Raw genomic sequence first — 22,920 nt, 5'->3', positions numbered from 1 at the left:
ATAATGGGGGAATATGACTTCATTACCTGAGGCTGGAATTGGACAATTAACCTCTGATATGCAAATAAACCAAACATATCTGTCTGAAAAACCTGTGACCATTGCGCATCTTGAGTGTAGCCTCTGTCAGGCTTTTGACTGCCCAAGGTTTATCTATTGAAGACCTTTAATAAATACCCACTTAATTCTCTTAAATTTGTCTAGCCTCTGTTCTAGGTAGCCACTCCAAGGCATCAATGGGATGAGGAAAAGAATAAACATATTGATAGCAATAATGGTGTCAAAAACGTTTTAATGGGATAAAAGGCAATCCAGAACAGGTTTCTGATTAAGATGTAAACAGTAAGTAATTCAAGTGGAAACAGAAAAAGGAGCTTCCAATGCAGTTACAATAAATTGTCTAAATAGTTCCATAATATTCTCAGAAAACATTATGATGTGAATAGAACAAGGCTGGATTCACTTAACAGAAAGATGCTGCTTTAATATTGCATTTATCAAAAGGATAAATCATAAACATTCCACACAATTTATCAAAGGTAATGTGTAAAAGACTGAATGTTAACAGGACTTTTGTGCTCTAGTTTTGAGGAAGAAAGTAGAAGATGAAAAACAATCATAAAACTGAAATAAAACGCCATTTCGCTTTAAATTTATCTCCAGCCAAGAACATGTTCATAGGCATTAGGCATCAATCATATGCTGGTAAACCAAACAGTTCTGGTTTGAAATCTTCCATGGACTTCAGCACCAGTGTTGCCTCCTTTCTAAACTCTTCACCTAAATTTTCATCTGGAATCATGATCGCTTGCATTCCTGCTGTCCGGGCTCCTTTGATTCCCTGTGGTGAATCTTCAAACACAAGACACTGAAAAAAAAGAAGGTGAGGAGAAAAAAATAATTATAATGTTACTATGAACTTCTAATAGCTTGTTTTAAAAGAGAGAATGATCCTGAATGAAACTTAGTAGGAAAAGTAAATTTCCTTCTTGTCTTAGACACTCCTAATTAGAAGAGCAAGCCTCTCAGTTTGAACATCTGCATGGTAATTAACCTTTAATTAATTTCAATTCAAAAAACATCAATACACTTACTTAAATCCCAGAAAGTGGTTATCCAGATGTTCCTAAGTGCTTTAATAGGGACGTGTTTAATCACAAGCTTAAAGAAAAATTAAGCAAGTGCCTAAATAAGCAAGAACTTTAACTTTCCCAAACCAACTTTAAAACCTGCAAAATGGCAAAAGCAGGGCTTTCACACACAGGTATAGCATTTCCTACACACACAAGGTTTGGGGAGCACTAAACTACCTAGGTCAACAGTAGAACTTCAGATGAGTGGAGATAGATACTACTTATCAGAAGAGTGCTGTCAAAGTCATACTCTATTTACTTAATTCTTCCAATTCAATGATGAGAAAGAAAACAAGCAATTATATTGGAAAGTTACATTTAGAGAAGAAAGAATTTCGTCAGTTAGAACTTCCATGCCTTACAATAGTCACAGTCATTCCAGATTGCAGTTTGGAAGCAAAGCTAAAATTTTTTAAAACAATCACACATTATTTATGTGGATTTTGTAATATAATGTTGGAATACTGAATAATAAACAAATAAGATAAACATATAAAAATCATATGGTCTGAAATTTTATATAATAAAAGATAACATTTCTGGAGATTATTCCAGAATTTATATAATGAAGCATCTCTTCCTGCCTATTTCTGTCCATGACTTGCAAATTCAGTTTGGATTTTTGGTCATGGATAACACAAAGCAACTTTTGGCATCCAAGAACCTGAAAAATTCTGACCTACACAACACATGGTTTCTAACACTTCTCCAATTCATACTGCATTTCTTATCAATATTAGCACTGCTACTATTACTAATGCCAAAGTCACTGTGACAAGTAATTTTAGTAATTGAAAACAGATGTTGGGATGGTTAGGACAATTTTCCTCACATCTAGTAATCAATGCTCTCAGGCACATGGTGTGATTCCTGAGCATGTCCTGTGCAGGGCCAGGAGCTGAACTTTGATGATCCTTGCGAGTCCTTTCAAACTCAGAATATTCTATGATTCTATGAACATACAACATCATACTGCACCTTTAGGTTCTGAAACACACAACTGTTTCACTGCAGAACATAAAGGATGCACAGCGTTTGTTCTGGCTTTGCTCTAAGGAAACCAAGTTGCAACTTGCAAAAGCTTTATTACATTCAAAGAAAAAAATTTTGCAAGATTTATCAAATGTCTGCCCTATATACACCTATCTATGGTATATATGGGATGGTGGAAGGTATATATGGACTGAGGAAGGAGAAAAATGAAAGAACCCTCTCCTGATTTCCTTTCTTTTTGAAATATTGATTCTTGCCTTTCAACATATCAGCAACAACTTGGAGTTTGTGAAGTGAAAAGGTGTTTTCTACCTTGCATGTAATAACCTAAAGCCTAATTAAAAATTTTTAGTGAGCCAAATGAATCACACCAATGTTTTTTCTGCTCATTTCCTTCATAAAGTCACTGCATTCCTGTTTGAACAATTGACACTTTCAAAAGTTGATCATTATCACTATTACTAACTACAAATATGTAACCAGCTGATCCTGGCAACCTTCATACAATCGCTATTAGAATGGAAGCATGGCTATGCCTATAGGTTTTGTTCTTAACAATAACTTAGTTCATGAACTTAAGCACTCTGAGGACAATAAATGAAACTCTGTCAGGCTTTGCTTTTTGAAGAATAAGCTTAAATGTTGCACAGAAGAGCATTATCAAGGCCTTTCAGAAACCTTTTCTGATCCAGCTCATACAAAAGAATGCACTTCACTGCTCTGCCTTGAAAGACCTAACTTCCTTCCATGATGTCACTAAGCTTACTGTATGAGAGGAGCCAATGATTATGGAAGGCAATATGCATAACGAAAAGCTTAACTAATTCCATGGAGCTGGACACAATTAAAACTCTTAACTACCAGAGAAACCAGGCAAATGACCCGTAATTACAGTGTCTTGCGCATTACAGGAAATAAGTGTACTAGGTCTTCCTTAAGTCTTTCTTTTTACTGAAACTTAGTGTCAACAGCACAGTCACATTTTTAATGGATGACAAAAGGTTTACAGAGGTTCACACACGAAATGGATTTATTAATACATAGAGATGTTATAAACTCTTCACTGTCCTGAACCACCCACACACTAAATTTAGAGATATGAAAGCAGCCAAGTTCTTTTCCATTTTGCATAAGTATTGCAACATCAGCATCACTCCAACTGAGAGACAGATGAGATTTATACAGACTTCAGCTGAGATTCTGGCTGCTTCTGTGCATTATTTCTACAACTTGTGTCATTGATCAATACTACTCCTATGAGATCTCTCAAAAGGTCATACTAATATAGGACAGTTCTCACTTTGGAATGAACTAAATGCTTAAAAAAGTATAGCAAAGTATATTAATTTATATTTCACTCTATGAATCTAGAAAAAAAATTAATCACATAACCAGAGGAAGAAGTAATATTACTGCAGCACCTCATTACCCCATCCTCCTACATTAAATGCAAGAATATAAGAAAAGAGTATTAGTTAGGCTCTTGGTATGTACAGCAGGCCCTCTCTACTCCATATACTGCAAAAGCCTGGATGGAATAATTATGTGACTAACAGGGATATCCATAAGTGTTACTGCAGATAACCAAGAAGGCTGGTGGAAGGATAAAAGATTAAAATCAGTTTTAAAATTAAGATTTAGGAAGACCTGTGAATAAAATATATTTGCATAGGGATTGCTTATCTAATAAATATCCTTGACCACCTATGACACTACTGTATCAGCTCTAAAACAGACTGAAGGATGAGACTAAAGATGCAATGATTTATACATACAGAATTCATCTGCAAGTTTAACACTACCATCTATTGTTCTATAAGGAAAGAATGAAAATAAAGCTTTCCTCACCTGTCCACAAATGACACAGAAACATTTGGTATCAGAATGTGACATATTATGTTTTGGGCTTCTTATGGATTACATCTCATACTCTGTAACTTCTTAATTTTTAATTGATGTTTTTCTCCTTCCTAATATAATCAACTGGTCAAAAGCATGATGGGTGATTTGGAAAATTTGCACTGTAGAAGTATGTGGTACCCATATATATTAATTAATGTATATACGCACAATAAACTCTTCTATAAATGTTCTAGGCCTAATTTAAATTTCATTCTATCTCTAAAAAAAGCCCCAACACAGGCCGCAGAAAGAAATTCACCAAGTACAGCCAGATCACATGGATATCAGAATGACAGCTGATTTCTGTAAAGCAAGAGGTGCTCAGGCCTTCCATTTCTACAGACAACTTGCTGACTGTTCATTGCCAGAAGTGTTTTTACTATTTTCATTGTGAAAAACTAGCCCATACTTAAAATGGTTAAAACATGGTTAAAATTCAAAACTAAATAGCATCTAAGAAGTAACTTAGTCTGAAAGGTATTACTACTGCAATCACAGTTTGTGGTTTGTTCAACAACTTTTGTAATTTTTCCTTGCTCAATTTTTTTGAGATTTTCAAAACAATTCCAGTACTTATCAACTGTGTTAGTCCTGTGAGTGACCCAGAAATTTTTAAGAACCATAATATATAATTCAGAATACAACACAGATCCATCCATATCCCATACAAAATATTGAGATGCTTAGAAGGGGCTGTTTGTCATTTATGGGAGATGATGGAAACTCACAAAAAGAGAGAGAAAACAACAATTTTAACATGATAACACAGATGGTGGGCAATTTTTTTGCTCAACTTATATTTTCTTTTTTCTTATGTTTTCACTGTTCAGATACCTGGGAACAAGAGGAAAATATATTTCTGGGTGACCCATTTACCATCAGGGTTACTTAAACATTATTGACTTAATCCATTTTAAGCAGCTGCATTATTTGCAGTTTTGGTCTCCTACTGTGTTAATTCTCTGATGAATTAAGAAAAAACAATAATGAAATAATGTACTTAATGTTTCTCTCCTAATATTTGGACTTACACTCCTTCCAGAAATAGTTGGGAAAAATTCCAATAGTGAATACAATAATAAATTACATTTCATTTTATTTTAAGGATGTGCCAATTTGACCAGCCAGGGATAACAGAATCATAATAAATATGCTGTTAGAAAGTAATGCAGCTTACAGCCCCACAACTTAGTTCCATTAAGGAAAATGAGGAGTGAGCCAAGATGTTCTTAAATGCTATAACAAATGAATAAACTGGAAACTAAAAATCAACGTAATTAAGCACCAGAATAATCAGAATACTAACTACAACCACCATTCTTTATGAGTCAATGATTCATATTAAGAACTGTTTGGAAATTACATGCACATATGCTTTTTAATTCAGATTTTTATTAACTCACTACTAAGAGTATGTTGCAGACCATTATAAGAATCAAATTATTCACCACAAAACATACAAAATAAAAAATCATTAGCATAATTTCAAAAAGGAAAAAAGAAATAAAAAAGTGTTACATCTGCACATAATTAGACCACTCTGGGTTTCTAGCTCTCACATAAATTCCACTTTACATTTCAGACCACACCAGCAGTTCCTCTCTCACAAACCAGTTCATGGAACACTATCTCAAGGAAGGCCAGAAGGAATAAAATGGTTTGGATGGAGAAGAAGGAAGAGAAATTTCATATTTCTTGCTTGTTTTCAAGACTCGATCAAATGAAAGAAAGTGTTTCTGTGAGTGATGGTCAGGCCCAGACACAGCGGCTCTGTGAGGCAGGGAGAAGGTCACATTTACATGCAGGGTTACTCTGATCATTCCAGATGGCTGGAGCACTCTTTTCACAGAGCACTGTGTGTTTAGAGGACAGCACACTGGGAACTTTGTATGGTAACTTGTGTTAAAAGCCTCAAGAAATTCTCAGGCGTTTCTGAAACAGTGTCCAATTATCCTGGCAGCAGAAATCTAACTCAATCAACTGCAGCTTGGATTAGCCATAGAAGGGTATTGTTTCTTTATGGAGAACACAAGGCAAATACTCAAGATGTTCTCTACTGAGGATACTCATATTGCATAACATGCTGGAGTTTTATGTCACTTATTTCTAAAACTGGCCTAAAAAGTAATTCTGTACAATGAAATAGTTAATTTGTGTTGCCTTCCTTTCCACAGAGAACTATCTTTATCTCATCCACTGACTTCCTTGACAAGTAACACACAACACATTCAAGGAATGCACCTTGCAGACAGAGCTCAGAACCGTAGGACAAAAAGCACTGAGAGAGTGCCTGAAGGCTGTTTGGAAACACCCTATTCAACACATGTCCAGCCAAAGCAGGCTGCTCAGGTCCTTGGCCAGGTGAGCTCTGATCATTTTCTAGTGTGCAGATTCCACATACCTCCTGGACACCTGTTCTCATACAGTGAAACCATATGGTGGAATCAGCCCTTTGGTGGAAATGGTTTTCCAAGAATCTAGGAGTTTCTTGTGTTCCCCCTTCTGCCTGTTGCCTACTGCACAATCACTCTGCATCTTGGACAAGAGGCTGGGCCCATCTTATGAGCAAACACATCCGAGATACAAGCCAGGTACACCCAAAGGAGGAAGTTTTGATGCATCCAGATTCTAGTCTTGAACTGAAACTGCAAGTAGGTACGAAAAGTATTTCCTGAATAAAAGCAGTGAACTTTTTGCCACAGGGAATGTGGACAAACCCACAGGTGCAGGCTGCCAGGGCAGGTACCTTTCCTGCTTGTTTTGGGTAACTGGACCCCATCACTTGCCTACAACTGCCTCAGCAGGGGCTGCAGAAGGCGCTTGATTCTCATGGAGCAAGCTAATTTTTCTAAAATCTATTTTGGCAATAGTTTGTTTTTGTTCTATAGTGCCTCCTTGATCAGTGTTATTTTCCCACACAGAAAGATCAGCTTGCATAGTGAAATGTACATGAATTTGATCTAAACATTATTTAATGATTGTATAATCTTTGATGGAAGTGTTAATAACAGCCCACATATGCTTCAGACATAAGGTCATTTCTTAATTTCTTCAATAAAGAGAGAAAGGGTCAGAAAAGGCATTAACCTTTAAACAGGTTTTCATTGGGAGTGCAAAAACATCATGGAAAAGGTCCTTTTTTTTCTATTCAGTACAAGCTTCTCAATGAACTGTACAAAAGAGTGTCACCAGTCTGGAGTGACTTGGTGAGCTATAGCTGCATTACACTTTAACTCTTCCTGATCAGGAAGAAAAGAGCCTTTTTTTCAAAATTTAAAGGTGAAAATTATTCTAGAAAATATTTAAGATTATTAGCATAAAGCTCCAAGCACAAAGCCAGAAACTACCACCTTTAAATAAAACAAACAAAAGACTAACAAAATTCCAGTAAGTATTTTCTTGTATTTCAACCACAGGAAAAAAACACCCAAACCACATTAAAAATGGCAATTCTCTCTTGTCAATATAGATTTTCAGAGGAAAGTGGAGAAGAATGTACAAAACTAAGTTTGAAAAAATATTAACTCCTAAAGTTAAGAGGAATACAAATGTTCCTGTTGGACAGTGTCTAAATTCTACAGGCTCATCCCTTCAACCCATCTTATACCTGGCATGCCTGAAGTTGATTGTACATGTAAACCCACAAAACAGCTGTGCAAGTGTTTATGAACGTGCTCCTTCAACAGTAGCCCACCTATGGTCATTGGGTTATGGTAAGGAATGTCATAACTCCATAATTTATTTTTGCAACAACAATCTAAAAATATCACATCTGAAATGAAAAGCCTCATTACATCAGTAACCAGAACTATTTAAGTAACTGTCCTGTGATTTCAAAAGATGATTTTTTAGCCTCTTAGTTTACAAAGCTGCTTTGAATCTGCAAGAAAATGTAATTCAGAACTCAAAATTTCTTTCCTAAATCTCTTTACCTGAGAAATTATTTCTGTGTGTTAAATACAATATTTCTAAAAAATGTGAAATCTACCACCAAAAGTAAAAGAATTCATTATGAAACCCTATTTCTTCATGCACTATGTACAATATAGTTCCTTTTGGAACTATTTATTATGAGAAATAATTAATTCACTGGACTCACTCTCCTAACCCTGAATGAGGGATTAACTGTAAGTGTACTCAAGTTCTACTAGATCAATACAATTATTATTGGTAAAACCAAAATTTTTAAAAAGAACTATGTATTAAAAGGAAAGTTAAAAAAAAGGTCATAATTTTTTTTTTTTTAGATTCCAGTAGAAAAGTTGTGTTTTTCACATTAATCCCTAGCTTGTTTTTATCAGTTTCCTTTGTTTATTTAATAGTTATCTAGGTATTTTGATTTATAAAAAATGCAGAGAAGAAAAGTCAGTGAATATCAAACAGTTTTATGTAAATCAACAATTACAACAGACCACTCCTCTAGAAAATTTCTTTCTACTGTAAACTCCAAGCCCAAATATTTATGTAAATAGAAAATTAATATACTGTTAAAAAATGAATTCACATGTAGAAAGCTATTTAAGTCTTAATCTCAAAATATCTCAACATGCTTTTGTTGAAATTCCCCTAATATGAACTAGCTATTTTATATATCATAGAGAAACACTTTTTAAAAGGCATTGATGACACACTGTTATCAATCTGTCCCTATTTTTCTGCTAGACCTGCTCTACCAGATAAGAGGATGCTAACAGTCACTTCAACCAAGGGCTCTCAGCTCTTTTATTTGACTAAGTTATGCTTACAGAAAGAGTAACAGGCCATTTTCCATGAAAGGAATAAGGTGTGTATATAAATGAATGTATAAGAGTAAACAATGAACAAAATAGAAAAGCATATTTATTTAACTCTGTGTATGTATGCGTGTGGATAAATACATGGTGTATATGGTCTCCATACAGACAGTCTCCCTCTCTGTGGCATAAAGCTTATTGAGTTTAAGAGATAAGTTAGATCAGTAACTAACAGAGCCATGACACTGGCTTAACAGAACATTATTTTGGGAATATTGCCATGCTATCAGCAACTTTTGGGTACTCAGTTTTTCAAATAAACAAGTTTATCAGCATCTGGGTTCTTGTTAGCTTTTCTTAATATATTTTTTTTTCTAAAAACTCCTCCCATTCTATATATTTCAACCACAAATAAAGTTCAGATTCAACAGGTTATAAAGCTGACAGATGGCAGACTAATTCAAAAGGAAAACTACCATATATTTGCCTGTAAAACAATCTCTCATGGGCAAAGTCCTCAAAACACTTCATCAGGCCATATGCTTAAATGAAAACTACTTGCTCATGCAACACAATAATTTTATATTAAAAGTAAGAATCACTTAATGAAATTTTATATTAAAAGTAAGAATCACTTAATGAATCTGCTGATCTGAAGTGTCCTGCATCTGCTGACCTTCAATAGTTTGAGTGAGTCTTTAGAAAAGGGATGAGGGTGGCTAATTTCCCATTTAAGTTGTGTCCACATCTCTGAAACTTTTTGAATTGTTACTCTAAAGCTTGTTGCCACATTATTTTGCTATGCCATTAATAACTAATTATTGCTTTTTAATGGGCCCCACATAATAAACACATATGCACACAGAAAATATGCAAATGATACATAAGTATTGTATGGACTCAGAAGTCACATGATTCCAGAATGGCAGGTTATAGTGTGGCGTTATAATGCCAAGGTTGTGGGTTTGATCCCTGTATGGGCCATTCACTTAGGAGGTAGACTCATGCTCCTTGTGGATCCCTTCCACCTCAGAATATTCTGTGATTCTGTGATTCCGTGACTGAGACTGGAAGCAACCTCTGAAGGTCACCTGGGCCAACCTCAAGCTTAAGCAAGGACACCCACAGGCCAGGACAAGATCTAGACAGTGTTTGAGTATCTCCAAGGAGAGAGACTCTACCACCTCTCTGGCTAACCTGCAAGAGTGCTCGGTCTACCTTATGGGGAAAAGGTGTTTCTGATGCTCAGAGGGAACCTCCTGTCTTTCAGTTTGTGTCCATTGCCTCTGACCACTAAAGAGTGCCTGGCTCTTTCCATTCTACCTTCAGGTATTTACTTGCATTAATGTTTCCCTTAGCCTTCTATTCTCCAAGCTCACTTTGCCTTTCCTCAAATGTGATATGCTGAATTCCCTTAATTATCTTGGTGTCCCTTTGCAGGACTCACTCCAGCAGCTCAATGTCTCTTGTACAGGAAAGTGCAGAACTGCTCCCAGTATTTTCCTGGTGTGGTCTTACCAGTGCTGAGTAGAGGGGCAGGATCAATTCCCTCAGTCTGCCGGCAAGACTCCTCCTCATCAGCCACCTGTGCTGCAATGGCACATTGCTGGCTCATGGCCAGCTCAGTGTCCACCAGACATTGTAATTACTTTTTTTTTTCTGACCACAGGAAATAAATCAATTGGGTTTTCTTTCCTGTTCAAAAGTGTGCAGCTAGATTCATTGCAGAGACAGATGGCACTGTAATGGAACTTGTAAATTTAAAGGTCTGAATGAAAAATGTGCAAAAAATACAGACAAAACTTAATGCTAAGTGACCATTAGAAAACTTATGATGAGAATATAAAGCACTCCATTAGGAAGTGTCTCAGTCACCCCAATACTGATATAAACACATATCTTCATAGTTAAATTCAAGACAAATTGCCTTCTCTACAAATGCCTGCAGTCAAATTACAGAGAATCACCTTAATGAGAGTTAATGTGCTTATAAGACACACTTGTTTGGAAAAAAAAAAAATCTGAGTCTTCTCTGTGTAAACACAGTCCATTCTGCTTTTCTTCTATTTAAAAACAAATTATGTGTATTTATATATTAGTTAAACTAGCATGGCATACTGGAAAGAGTGATTTTACATTTCTCTAACCATGACAACACATGACCTGAAAGAAAGTAGCTCAGATACAGTAATACAATCAGTTCAGAAAGAGATGCCGAGATATTGCCAAGAATCTGGATAAATTGACAAGCAACTGAGTGCTACAAGCAGCATTTTACTGGAAGCTTGGAACATGGAAGCTTCAGCATCCAGACATTATATAAAGATTCCCTAGGGAAACCAGACTGCAGCAGGTGTGTCAAGGTAAAAAAGTATCACTGCCATACAGTCCACTGAATTATATGTTCTGGCTACCAGGTAAAATATGCTGTGACTAAAAAAAAAATAAAATACGACAGGCTGACTATCAGATGAACAAGCAAAAGTGAATCTTAAACTTTGTGATTCAGCACACAGAAAATGGTGCAGGTGGTTTTTTTTTTTTTCTACTTTTGTTTTTGGGTTATTTTTTAAGAAGTTGTAGTGATCTATTATATTCTATTTCTATTTTATTTCAAGTCTTTGCTAATTGACTCCAGCTGTCTCTAGCGAGCTTATAGGTAAGATTCATAATTGAATGGAAAAAATTGATAAATCAAATAGCAAATATATCTAAAGACTGAGGACTGAAAATCTCATCCACACATAAAGACTGACTTTGGGATCTATGTTCTGGGCGGCCAGATCTTGAAGGTGTGGCTAAAAATAACTGTTTTATAGTCTTCAAAGGTTTCTAAGTTCGAGTCTTCGCAAGCAGAACAGTGTGAGAAAAGACAATAAAAATTCTTTTTTCTCCATTGACCCTGCATCTGCCACTTCAATACTTTTAAAGCCATAGAGAACAGCCTCCTCATGGACAACAAAACTAGGAATTTCACAGGTAGTTCTACTGGATATCAAGATGAAGGATTAAAACTGGAAAGAAACAATTACTCTGTCTAGAAACACTGTTATTCTATGCTCTACTAGGTCATATTAACTTTGTTACAAAAAGAACAAGAAACAACAAGAAAATCTTACAAAATCAAGTGACAATTACCCTTTGAGTTAGTTCACATAGATACCCAGTATCTTACACATTGAGGAAAAGCAAAGATGTTCTCATGACACTCAAAATGTTTTTCTAAACCAGATGTTCTTGTGCTTTGCAGTGGTAGTGCTGCAGGCTTCCAGTCTAGGTTCTCTCCATGTTTTTCTACTTTCCCTATCAACTAAAAAAGTTTTCTCTCTGCCTTGGCTGCCTTCCTGACTACCTTCCTTGAAGAAAAGGAACACAGTTCAGGTAGGCTGATCTTAATTAATAAGAATCTCTCCTTCCAAGCCATAAAAAATGTGGAACACCCATAGACAAAGATTTTGCAAATAAAATGAGAGTCATGGTCAATCTAAATAATACTGATCCCTTTACTGTATTTATAAAGAAATGCAAAAAGGTGGTTGGCTTGTTTGGTTTTGTCAGACAACACAAGCTTTTAATATCTCTAGTCATTCAGACCTTTGACTAAGATTTATTAACCCGTCAAACAAAAGCAATTTTACAACATACACAACTGCAGTTCATTTCAGAACATTTATTGCTCTGTAAACAGAAAATCCAGATTCTGCTTAAACAATCTATTCCTTTTCTTCCTCTTGAAGCAAGAAGGAATACACAGTAATAAGATAAATTCTAAGTGAAAAATAAAGAAGTATTTACAAACTTATTTTCACAAATACATAAAAAGCATAAAGTTAGAAATTAAAATAGACTTTTATGGTGACTACCTCAACTGAGAAAATATCCCCCACATTTGGATAGTATGGGGAGGGGAAGGGCAAACAGAATAGGGGCACAGTTCCATGTATACTTTGCATATTTTCTGCTATGCAGTGCAGCTCAAATGACTGTGAGAGATGTTTAGAAAGGAGGCAGTTCATTAAGAGATTGAAACAGAAGGATTATGACACCTACCTGGAGCATGACCAGGTTATCCAATCTCCCTTTATAGAGAGATACATGTGATGCTAGGGAAGGGGTTGCTGCTGTTTGGGAATAGAGCCCCCTCTAATTGCTTGACAAAGGGGAGGCAGCCACAGCTCCCTGCTCAAACAGTAGCAAGGCTGAGCACATATCTCCCAGCAGGCACCACAAAACACGTTAATTAATTAATTAATTAACTGATTGATTAATTAACAAATTTACATAAGGCTAGACACACAGATCAATGCAGTTATACTCAGCACTCCCAAGGACCCACAGGGTTATTCAGCTGCCTCTTCTCTAGTGCTCACAGGATTGCACTTCAGCCTGGCCACTGGCTCTGCAGATGGTGTGGGCTGGCACCTTATTTTGCCCAGTTGCCAGCACCCAGATCCATGCTCACTCCAGATGCTGGTACCATGAACACATTGGGCCTCTGCCTGGGTCGAGTTGCTGGCCACACACACAGAGGCCCTTCAGCCAGGAAGAGTTAGAAGTGGAATTTGTAAACACAGGACACACTACACTGGAAAGGAGCTGCACATGGCCAGACAAATGAATGTGTCACCTATTTACACATCCAATGCTTTTTATCCTCTTATCTCTCTATTTCCCTGTAATAAATCCTGATAAAACCCCAAATTCTCTTCCTCTGCATCCCATACTCAGAGTGACACTGTCACAGACATCTTTTATAAAAAATCCTTTCCTTAGGATTTTTCCTCCTGAGAAGCTGAGAGGCCTCAAGTACAAAATGTAAACAATGGTTATCTATTGCTGTGGAATGCAACAAGTGGATCTGTAATTGGTCTCATAGAGTTGTTTCTAATTCGTGGCCAATCACAGTCAGCTGGCTCAGACTCTCTGTCTGAGACAGAAACTTTTGTTATAATTTTTTCCTATGCTATTATTAGCTAGCCTTCTGATGAGAACGTTTTCTTCTATTCTTTTAGTATAGTTTTAATGTAATGTATCTCATAAAATAATAAATCAAACCTTCTGAAACATGGAGTCAGATCTTCATCTCTTCCCCAATCAAAGAACCCCTGTGAACACTGCCACACGACGCCCTAGGCTTCATCTTTCCTCAGTTCAAAAGGATTGGTCCAGCATTGATTTACCTTGATAGCAGTTCTGGGACAGCCCTGGGAGGGCCTGAACAGGCTGTCCCTCCCTTTGAGTTCTTAATCTGAGCTTCTGTCTACCTTTGGGACTCTGTGCTGCCCTGACCATATGGAGATGGGCATCTGATGGATGATGACTTCTGTGACAGATGTGGGAACTGTTGGTAAGGTGTGACTTGGGATCCCCCACCTGCTGTCACCTCTCTCAGCTTTTTTGTGGGTCTGCAAAGAAGCTTTTAACACAAACCCCAACATCTGGTAAAGGATCTTCTTAGGATCCATCCAACTCTGTGCAAGTTTATGCATTACATGCTGCCTGATTCCTAACATGCAAGATCAGGAATCCAAGTACTTTCTTTTACAGGTCTTTATAACCAGGGCCTGACATGCCATACACTATGCTAAATATAGAAATCAATAGAAGAAAAAATGATGCTCAAATCAGACATCCTATTTTTCCTTTCTTCTCAATGCTGCTATTATTCCAATGTTCAGTTTGATCCTAAAGCAATACACCACAGCATGTCACATGCATTATTATGTCTTTATATTGCCAAGTAACTGAAATCCTTTTATTAAAATACAGCATTCTGTGATGTATTTCTTCATCCTTGGACTGACATTGAGCCTGAAGCTCTTACTAGTAATCACTTTACACAAAGCCAGATCACTCAGACATACTCAACTCAGACAGAGAAGCTAAGGACTCAATTGGCAGATTTTTAAAAATGGTGTGAAAGCTGGTGAGACTGAATTGTTCTAGAAAATAATAGACACATTTCAAAATTTCTGAGAAAAACTACACTGAAGGTCTTTTCTAAGTATTCTACTAACAGAACATTTTATTCACCATTCATTAGCACTGTATTATTTAAACAAAATCAGAGAAACAAGAAAGTTACTGCACTAAATATTAATCATATTTAAGAAAATTAAGGCTGTAACTTACTAATATCAGCTGTAAAAAGGACCTGTAAATATGAAGATAGCACTGAAACAGTCTTCTACCAGCCTACTCAAAGTCAACAATCATCCTTCAAGCATACTTGCTCTTCAACTAAGATTGCTAAGATGACGGGGGGAAAAAAAAATCAATTGAAAGGAAAAAGGGACAGAAATAAATTGTCCAAACACTTTAGAATTACTAGTTAATGCAATACTAGGATAGAAGATGAAACTCTGTCATCAGTGTTCCTAAAAAAAACTTCTTTACTTTGAGAGAAATGCCAAAGTGCAAATTTGTAGCTGATTCCTCTTTCCACTATCTTCATGAGGTTTTAAATTTAGACATGTAGCATCCTAAATATTTGAAGAGTTTTTGCTGTAATGTTAGGTCTGTCACATCATCTACCAATCCTCATGAGACAGAATGCTTAGCCTCAAAGAAGTAAATGCCTTTACTATTTCAGTATATACATCATTAACTTATAGACCATTTCCTCACACTTCATCTACACTCCCTAAAAAATGCTTGAGAAAGCCATAAGGACAAATGGGCTACTGCACACTATTAACTCTTTATTATTTATAATGAAGGTATATAGATTACTTAGTGCAGCTACAAATTAAAGTTTTCATTTTCACCTTCAAGGCCCTATATTATCTTACCCACAATTACTTATGTCTAGCTTTTATTTCCTTCTACTCCCTAGACATCTTCTATTCTTTCACTTAATTGCATTCTTTATCTCTTTCTCCCACTTCCAGCTGTATGTCTTATATCATGCTGACCTCTGTGCCTTGTACAATCTTCATGCCTACATTCTTCATCCTTCCCCAGCAGTATATTTAAGAATACAGTCTTTCTGGAATCATTGGTACATGCTCTTCGTCCTCCCTTTCTTATTGCTGGGTTATTAACTAAAATTTGTCTCTCTTAAATTGCTTTTGCTACTTGTTGGACCAGGGCAGCAGAGAACACAGCTGAAAGCAGATTTGTCTGATTTACTTCTTATTTTTATTAGGAATGACCTCTGTTAACTCTAACTCTGAGGAGAACTGAGGGACTTGCTTGCCATCTAAAACACGAAATTGGAATCTTGTTCACTAAAAAAGCCACAATGTTCATTAAATAGATTGAAGTGTGTGCTTATAGTGCTTAGTTTGTACAAGATACATCTGTACTTATAGTCTTAGATGTTTACATTTATTTCATAGTGCTTGAAAAATTGTCCCGAGCAGACTCCATGCCTGTGATCCAGCATACACGAATATGATGCTTTGCATCCCACCATAGTTTAATGTGTACTTAAATGTAAATAGGATGACCACACTGAGCAGCACACAAACATCAGGAAAACAGGGAAACATTCCCAGATGCAGTATTAGTCATGGTATGGTAGAGTCATAGCATTATTCTTGGCTTCTAGAACACCTGACTACAGGAATTCCACCTTTCCAAACTTCAAACACCTACTGTACACAATATAACTCTTCACAGAATTATCATATGACCATTGTACTAGTTATCACTACAACTGAAAAAATACTATCTTCTGAGGAACATCTTAAAAAATCTGCAAACATTTTTTGCTGAAATAAAAAAAAATCCTCTCAATGAAAATTTTTGGCCTGAAAATTTAAAAAAATCACATCTAATATCAGTCTTCAAATGATATATTGTAGCTAATCTAAAGCTTGCAAATGCCTTCTACCTCAGATACATGATCATTCTTTCTAAAATGAAAGGTTCTGGTTTAGCTTGCTTGGGATAACTGCATTATTGAAAGTGAAAAGCAGTAAGGTTACATAGCGTTATGCTCATGGCACTTTTGAATCAGTAGTGCTTTGAGTCCTTAATAGTTCTGAAGTTCAGGACAATAGGCAATCTCTAAGGTCTCCAGACTGAACTACAGGATGCAATAATATGTTCTGGAGACAAATTGAATAGATCACTGTGACCAGGTGTCTGTTCAGGAGAAAGAAGACAATTTCCTAATGGAGGAAAACATGTTCTGTAACAGAGGATATTTTCAGCAATGGATGAAATCTCATCAACTGCTCTTTGCTACTCAGCAAAACCTTGAGGCTTTGAAGCAACTAACCTATGAAGGAGTTACTAACATCAAAAGACATTTCCATTACCATGCCACTATATTAGAAAATAGTTGCAGTTGTATTTTAAAATAATTCTGGTGCTATTCAGGGAAGTATTGACTAGTAATCCTTACCTCTATATTTAGTAAAACCTGCTGATAGCAGAAAGATTTGTAGGTCATCTGGGATAACATCTGTAAGAACTTTGGAGTGACAAAGTAGTCTACTGGGCAGTCAAGTGTCAAATTAAATGAAATGGTCAAGAAATGTGGCAGTAAACAATAGCTGGAAGAAAATAAATGACATATACATTTTCTAATATTTGGTTTAAATACTGGGCATCATTGTAAACAGCTCAGAGAAAACTCAGGACTTGGGAGACTAGCTCAGTGAAAACTTAGAGCTTGGGTGATATTATTTATATTCACAGACATACATAAAATGGTCCCATCTGGAATGCTCTATGTACTATGCCCCACAGACATTATTCTATGTTAAAATGTTTTTGATAGGAAGAGCAAGAAAAAATGCAATCAGAATTCTTATGAAGAGAAAAAAAAAAACAAACAACCATATCACTGTCCTCACCCTCACAAAAAATCCCAAACACAACCCTTTGAGATGGTGAGGTTTTGAACAGATTTTAAAGAGGCTAATTTACGGAGCAAAAAATAAAAAGGGATATGACAAGCAGCATTTACAATACTGAGTGGCAGATCAATTATTTCTTATCTTTCTCACTCATAACATATAAAAACTGACACTGGAACATATGCAACATATACAGAATTCATTGTCCCAGGCACACATCAGTAGAAAGAAAACCCACAGATCCTGTGGAAGAGTTACTAAAGCCTATTTTTGTCTGTTTTTGTTAAAAGCAACTTGATATGGGAGCAATAGAATTTAAGCGGATAAATTAACCCGCTCTAGCTAAAAGGTGATTATTAAGCTGTGAATATTAGCTGTCACCAGAGATGGTACCAAATAAGCTGGACACTGAATCTGAGCATGAACAGCGATTCCTGTATTTAGCATCATTTAGACAAAAATGAAACGGGTTTTTTTGGGGTTTGTTTGTTTTTTTAAATTTGGTTTTTGTTTGTTTATTTGTTTTATAGAACAGAAGGGTAGAATTTCTACCACTGCTTGGAATTGTATTCTAATTTAAATCAGAACCACTCCAGCCTTACTGAAGGTAAACTTGAACCATTTTCATCTTGGCTTTGAATTATGCTATTATTCTAAGAAAAAAGGTGCTGAAATGGAAATGCTAAGCATCCTTTTTTAGCACACAAGTCTTCATATCTTCAGTTCGTTTGTATACTACAAGGTCTTTTATCTTTGTAACACCTATCACAATAATAATGAAAAAAAAGTCTCCAGTACTCCTTTATGGAGTACACTTTGTAATCACCTTCTAAGTGCACTTATTTTGTGATGCAGCAATCAGTCTGAGCAAAAAGCTTTGCCCTGTTTAGACTATAAATAATTTACCAGTGTTAATTGATGGCTCCATATGTAAGTTTTCTGCAATCATGCCAAAAATACAGACTCTTACAAATTCTTTATCACACAGCAGAATAAGAAGAACCCTACCATGTAATACCAGCTCTCTGAAAATTGCCTACAACCACATCTCCACAAAGAACAAGTAATTTAAACAAACTAAGAAATTGTTGAAAGCCACTGTTACAACAAGCTCTGGGTGATTACAAAGGTAACTCCAGATACAGAGAGAATCAGTTCACTAGATCTTATTGAAAGAGGATTTATTCATGCTTGCTATAACTCAAAAGATATTAAAAACATTTTTTGTGAAAATTCTTGTTAATTAAAATCTAATTATTCAATGATTGCTGTTTGGCATCTCTAAGAAAATGCTCAAGGTCTTGAAAGAAAGAAAAGATAAATCAGTGAGCAAGTTATCATAAAACAAGGATTTCCCCCCTCTTTTTTTCCTAGTTGCCATGCATAATTAATATGTGATAATACTCATAATGAGTTCCCTAAAACAATTAGCAACACATCTCCAGCGACCTGCTAATCTGAATATGATGCTTTTTGAATTTGGAGGTGCACCAGTCTCTTTGTGCTTACACACTCACCTCACGTAGAAGCAAAGAAGGCTGCAGAGCATAATTTATTATTCTGCATCACATTTCATCAAGTCCCTTAGCAACTACTTGATACATTATCAAGACAAATGCAAGGAAAAAAAAGTATTCCTACCTCTCCACCCTCCCAAGTAGAGTACCCCAAAGACTAAGAACTAATTATAACCCTTCTTTCCCCTTCCAATCATTAAGATACCTTCAGTGAAAGCAAACCTTGACCAGGTTACTTTTTGCATGGAATTTCAATTACTTTTTTCATCTCCATAAGACAAATACATCCATAAATAAACATGCACTGCAGTAAAAAGGGCAATGTCTGGAACACTTAAAAGTTAAATTACTTGCAAGGCATACAACATCTCATTTTTCTTCCACAAACATATAATAAAGACTGCCAGCGTGGGGAGGGGTAGGTTGGGAGAGTGAGTGAGTGCACGTGTGAACACACAAGTACACATGCTTTAGAAGAAAAGGGAGGAGCAAATCAACCATAGGAACTGAGAGCATAATAATTGAAAAAAACCTGAAAATTAACAAACAAAATGTACCCTTCCTTTAATTATCTTTTCAGTATAAAACAGGGGCTTATTATGAATTTAGGGAAAAGATGACTGTGTATAGTAGTGTAGAGGACCAGACCTAAGCCTGTTTTGTCTCAAATATTCAGAGTATTGCTACAGGAAAGGTGATCAAAGGAGAGGGTCCCATGGAGGTGGAGCAGTGCTGTCCTGAGCCAACTTTCTGAAAAGAAAGATTAAATTCCTCTTTCTATCCCAAAATTCACCTTCAGACAGAAAGAGCTGTAGAGCAACATTGATGTCTTTTCACAATAAGCAGCCACTGGCCTGTGCTGTATCTGCCTCCGTCAGATTACACTGTCTGAGAACAGTGATCATCTACAAACTCTTTGCCATCTCTCTCCCTGAATTCAGCCTAGCACTTTAAACTTCATACTCTGACCATTACCATCACAAGTCATATCCCCTGGAAAAAATCCAATATCTAACGATATGCCAAAACAGCTGGTAAGAACTGTGAGTCCAAGGAAATAAGACAGCAGGGCTTCAGTAAATCAGAATGGCTCATACCATGAACAGCTATTTAGAAGGTTGTTTCAGATGAGAAAAAAATTGGTAATCTAGGCCTAGGCAAAGAAAAACTGAAGCCAAGTTGAAAGAAAAAACCATTGATGCATATTTGAATTAAGCTGAAAAATGTCAGTGGCTTTACATTTAATGCCTTTATTTCCAAAATAAAAAATTTGTGAATTGTAAACATTCAGGAAAGAGTATAAGCCAATAAAATTGAAAGGAACAGATTTATGGTGACTAAAACATTTGATTTGAACAGCAGGGATTCCAATTTACAGCTCAGTGCACCACTTAGAATGGTTGTTCATGTCTGTAATTTCTGTACTTCAAATAAAGTACTTCTAAAACATTCAACCTCCAGGTATACACAAGGAATAACAGCAACATCGCAAATTAAATACCTGCTAATCTGAAAACCATAGTGAGTAAAATATATGCACTACAAGCGTTCAGTTAAAATGGAGGACTTGAGTGGGGGACAAAAACTAGAAAAGGTTTAAAAATGAAGTGGATAATACAAAAAAACAGTTTTAGCATTCTTTTTTACAAAAGCTCACAACAACAATGGTCACATTAAGTGCTAAATTACCCTTCTTTATCCAGTTTTTGTTGTACAATATAGAATAAAATTACAAAATATTTGAATGTCATAATGTTCTGAATCTACTGTTCTTCCCTTATATCTTCTAGAGCAAAAAAGTCACAGAAAATTTCTCTTTGAACTTCTCCATTCTATGACAAAATGCCCACTGAGACTCATAAATCCTAATGCCATTTAATCAGTCTGAAAAAAATTTTAATGAGCTCTCTCTAGATTTGGTACAGAGATTATTTGTAACTATGGGATCAATTAATTAATTAGAAATGGAAGAAACTGCAAAGAAATAGTGTTTTAAATTAAGGCAATGATTTACATCACTTGGAACTTTTTAAATAGAACAGATTGATTCTTCATAAGAGAGTTATGACCATTTGTATTACTACAGTCTATCCCTCTGTTTAAAAAGTTAATATAAATGGATTTATTTGCTTTTAAGCTACTAATAAGGTTCTTTATTTTACAGAAAAGCTATAAGCAAATCTACCAAAATACTGAAAAGAAATGCCTTAGCCTTCAATGCCCTTAAGCAGGATTTTAATTAATCTGTGTGGTTTTGATGACAGAAACATATTGGAAATATGTGTAAATGCCGGCATGCGGATGTCAGAAACCCTCTGATTCAGAGCCATACTTAAAATAAATTTATTTGCATGCCATTTCTGTTATTATGAAACAAACCTTCTTCAAGATAGCATTGAGTTTTAGTTGATATATAAATATATATAAGTATAAACTATTAGAATACACACAAATGGCTTGGTTACTATAACTCTTTTAAATCAAAATTTAATATTCTGGTATTTCAAATCCCAAAAGCATTATTTTAAATAATGTGAGCTCTGTAAATTATAGAGGAACAGAAAAATATTGTTCAGCAAAAGCTTTTTTTTTTCCCCTTATTTTTTTCTTCCCAGATCAAATCTGTGAAGTTAATCACTGAATCACAGGATGAGTGAGATTGGGAGGGCCCTCCAGAGCTCATCTGGTCCAACCTTCTCTATTGCACAAGACTGTGTCCAGACACACTTTGTGTATCTCACAACCTCCTGAACAACTTTTGCAAGTGCTTGGCCATTCTCACAGTAACAAAAAAAAAAAAAAAAAAAAAGCTTTCCTTGTGCTCAGTCTCCTGTGTGTGTCTGTGTCCATTGCCTCAGGTTCCGTCACTGGGCATTGCTGAAAAAAGTCTGCCTCCTTCTTCATTACAGTCTTTCTTCAGGTATTCATATGCATTAATAAGATCCTATTGAGCATTCTCTCAATTCATTCACACCACTAAGGATGTTCAACAGGGCGGCACCCAGTATTCACCCTCAGAGCACACCACTAGTCACTGGCACCCAGCTAGACTTGTGCCACTGATCACAACCCTCTGGGCCTGGCCACTGAGCCGCTTTTCAAACCACCTCACGGTCTGCCCATCCACATCATGTGGGTGAGAGTGTCACAGGCACCACTGTAGCTCAGGCAGAAAACAGCCACTGGTCTCACCATGTCCACCAGGACAGCCACTTCATCAAAGTAGATAATCAGGTTGTCAAGCATGACTTTCCCTTGGTGTAGCCATACTGACTACTCCTGATGGTTTGCTTTTCCTTACTGTGCCTGGAAATGATTTTCAGGATAAGTTGTTCCATCATCTTTTTCCAGGGATTGGGATGAGGCTGAGAAGCCTGCAGCTGCATGGGTCATCCTTCTTGCCTGGCTTCAACACAGGAGTGACATTTGCTATCTCCAGCCTTCGAGCACTTCTCCCAATGACAGACCAAAGATTATGGAAAATCGTCTTTCAATGACATTTTCCAGATGTCTCAGCACTTGAGTGTTCATCCCTGGATTTATTAATGTTCAGTTTGTTAAAGTATTCCCTGACCAGAATGCAAACAGAAATAACATTATGAAAAGTGTTTTTCAATCATCTAAATAAAATGTATGAAAAAGAACACAGTGTTTTGAACACTGTGGCCTGAAATTTCTATAATATTCAAGAACACGTTATTTCTACACATACACTTTTCATACAAGTTGCATCTGTGCATTTAAGAGCAGAATTTGGAATATATTTAAAAAAAGTTTATTAAAACACAAAATTTCTAGTATTTAGTTTCTAGATCATATTTTGATTATCTGG

At 36.1% G+C, this 22,920-nt stretch overlaps 1 protein-coding gene across 1 annotated transcript in view; it reads right to left on the bottom strand.

The window, feature by feature from the left end:
- Positions 1–273: 273 nt before the first annotated feature.
- PUDP (pseudouridine 5'-phosphatase) overlaps positions 274–22,920 on the bottom strand; it is a 62,344-nt gene continuing 39,697 nt past the window's right edge. The window contains exon 4 of the mRNA XM_064708845.1: positions 274–868. Coding sequence (XP_064564915.1) covers positions 692–868 — 177 coding nt within the window. The 3' untranslated portion in view covers positions 274–691. The remainder of the gene's footprint in view (positions 869–22,920) is intronic.

Source organism: Zonotrichia leucophrys, chromosome 1 (assembly GCF_028769735.1).
Source record: "Zonotrichia leucophrys gambelii isolate GWCS_2022_RI chromosome 1, RI_Zleu_2.0, whole genome shotgun sequence".
NCBI lineage: Eukaryota > Metazoa > Chordata > Aves > Passeriformes > Passerellidae > Zonotrichia > Zonotrichia leucophrys.
The sequence above is the reverse complement of the archived record's forward strand: the minus strand, read 5'-3'. Positions and strand labels throughout refer to the sequence as shown.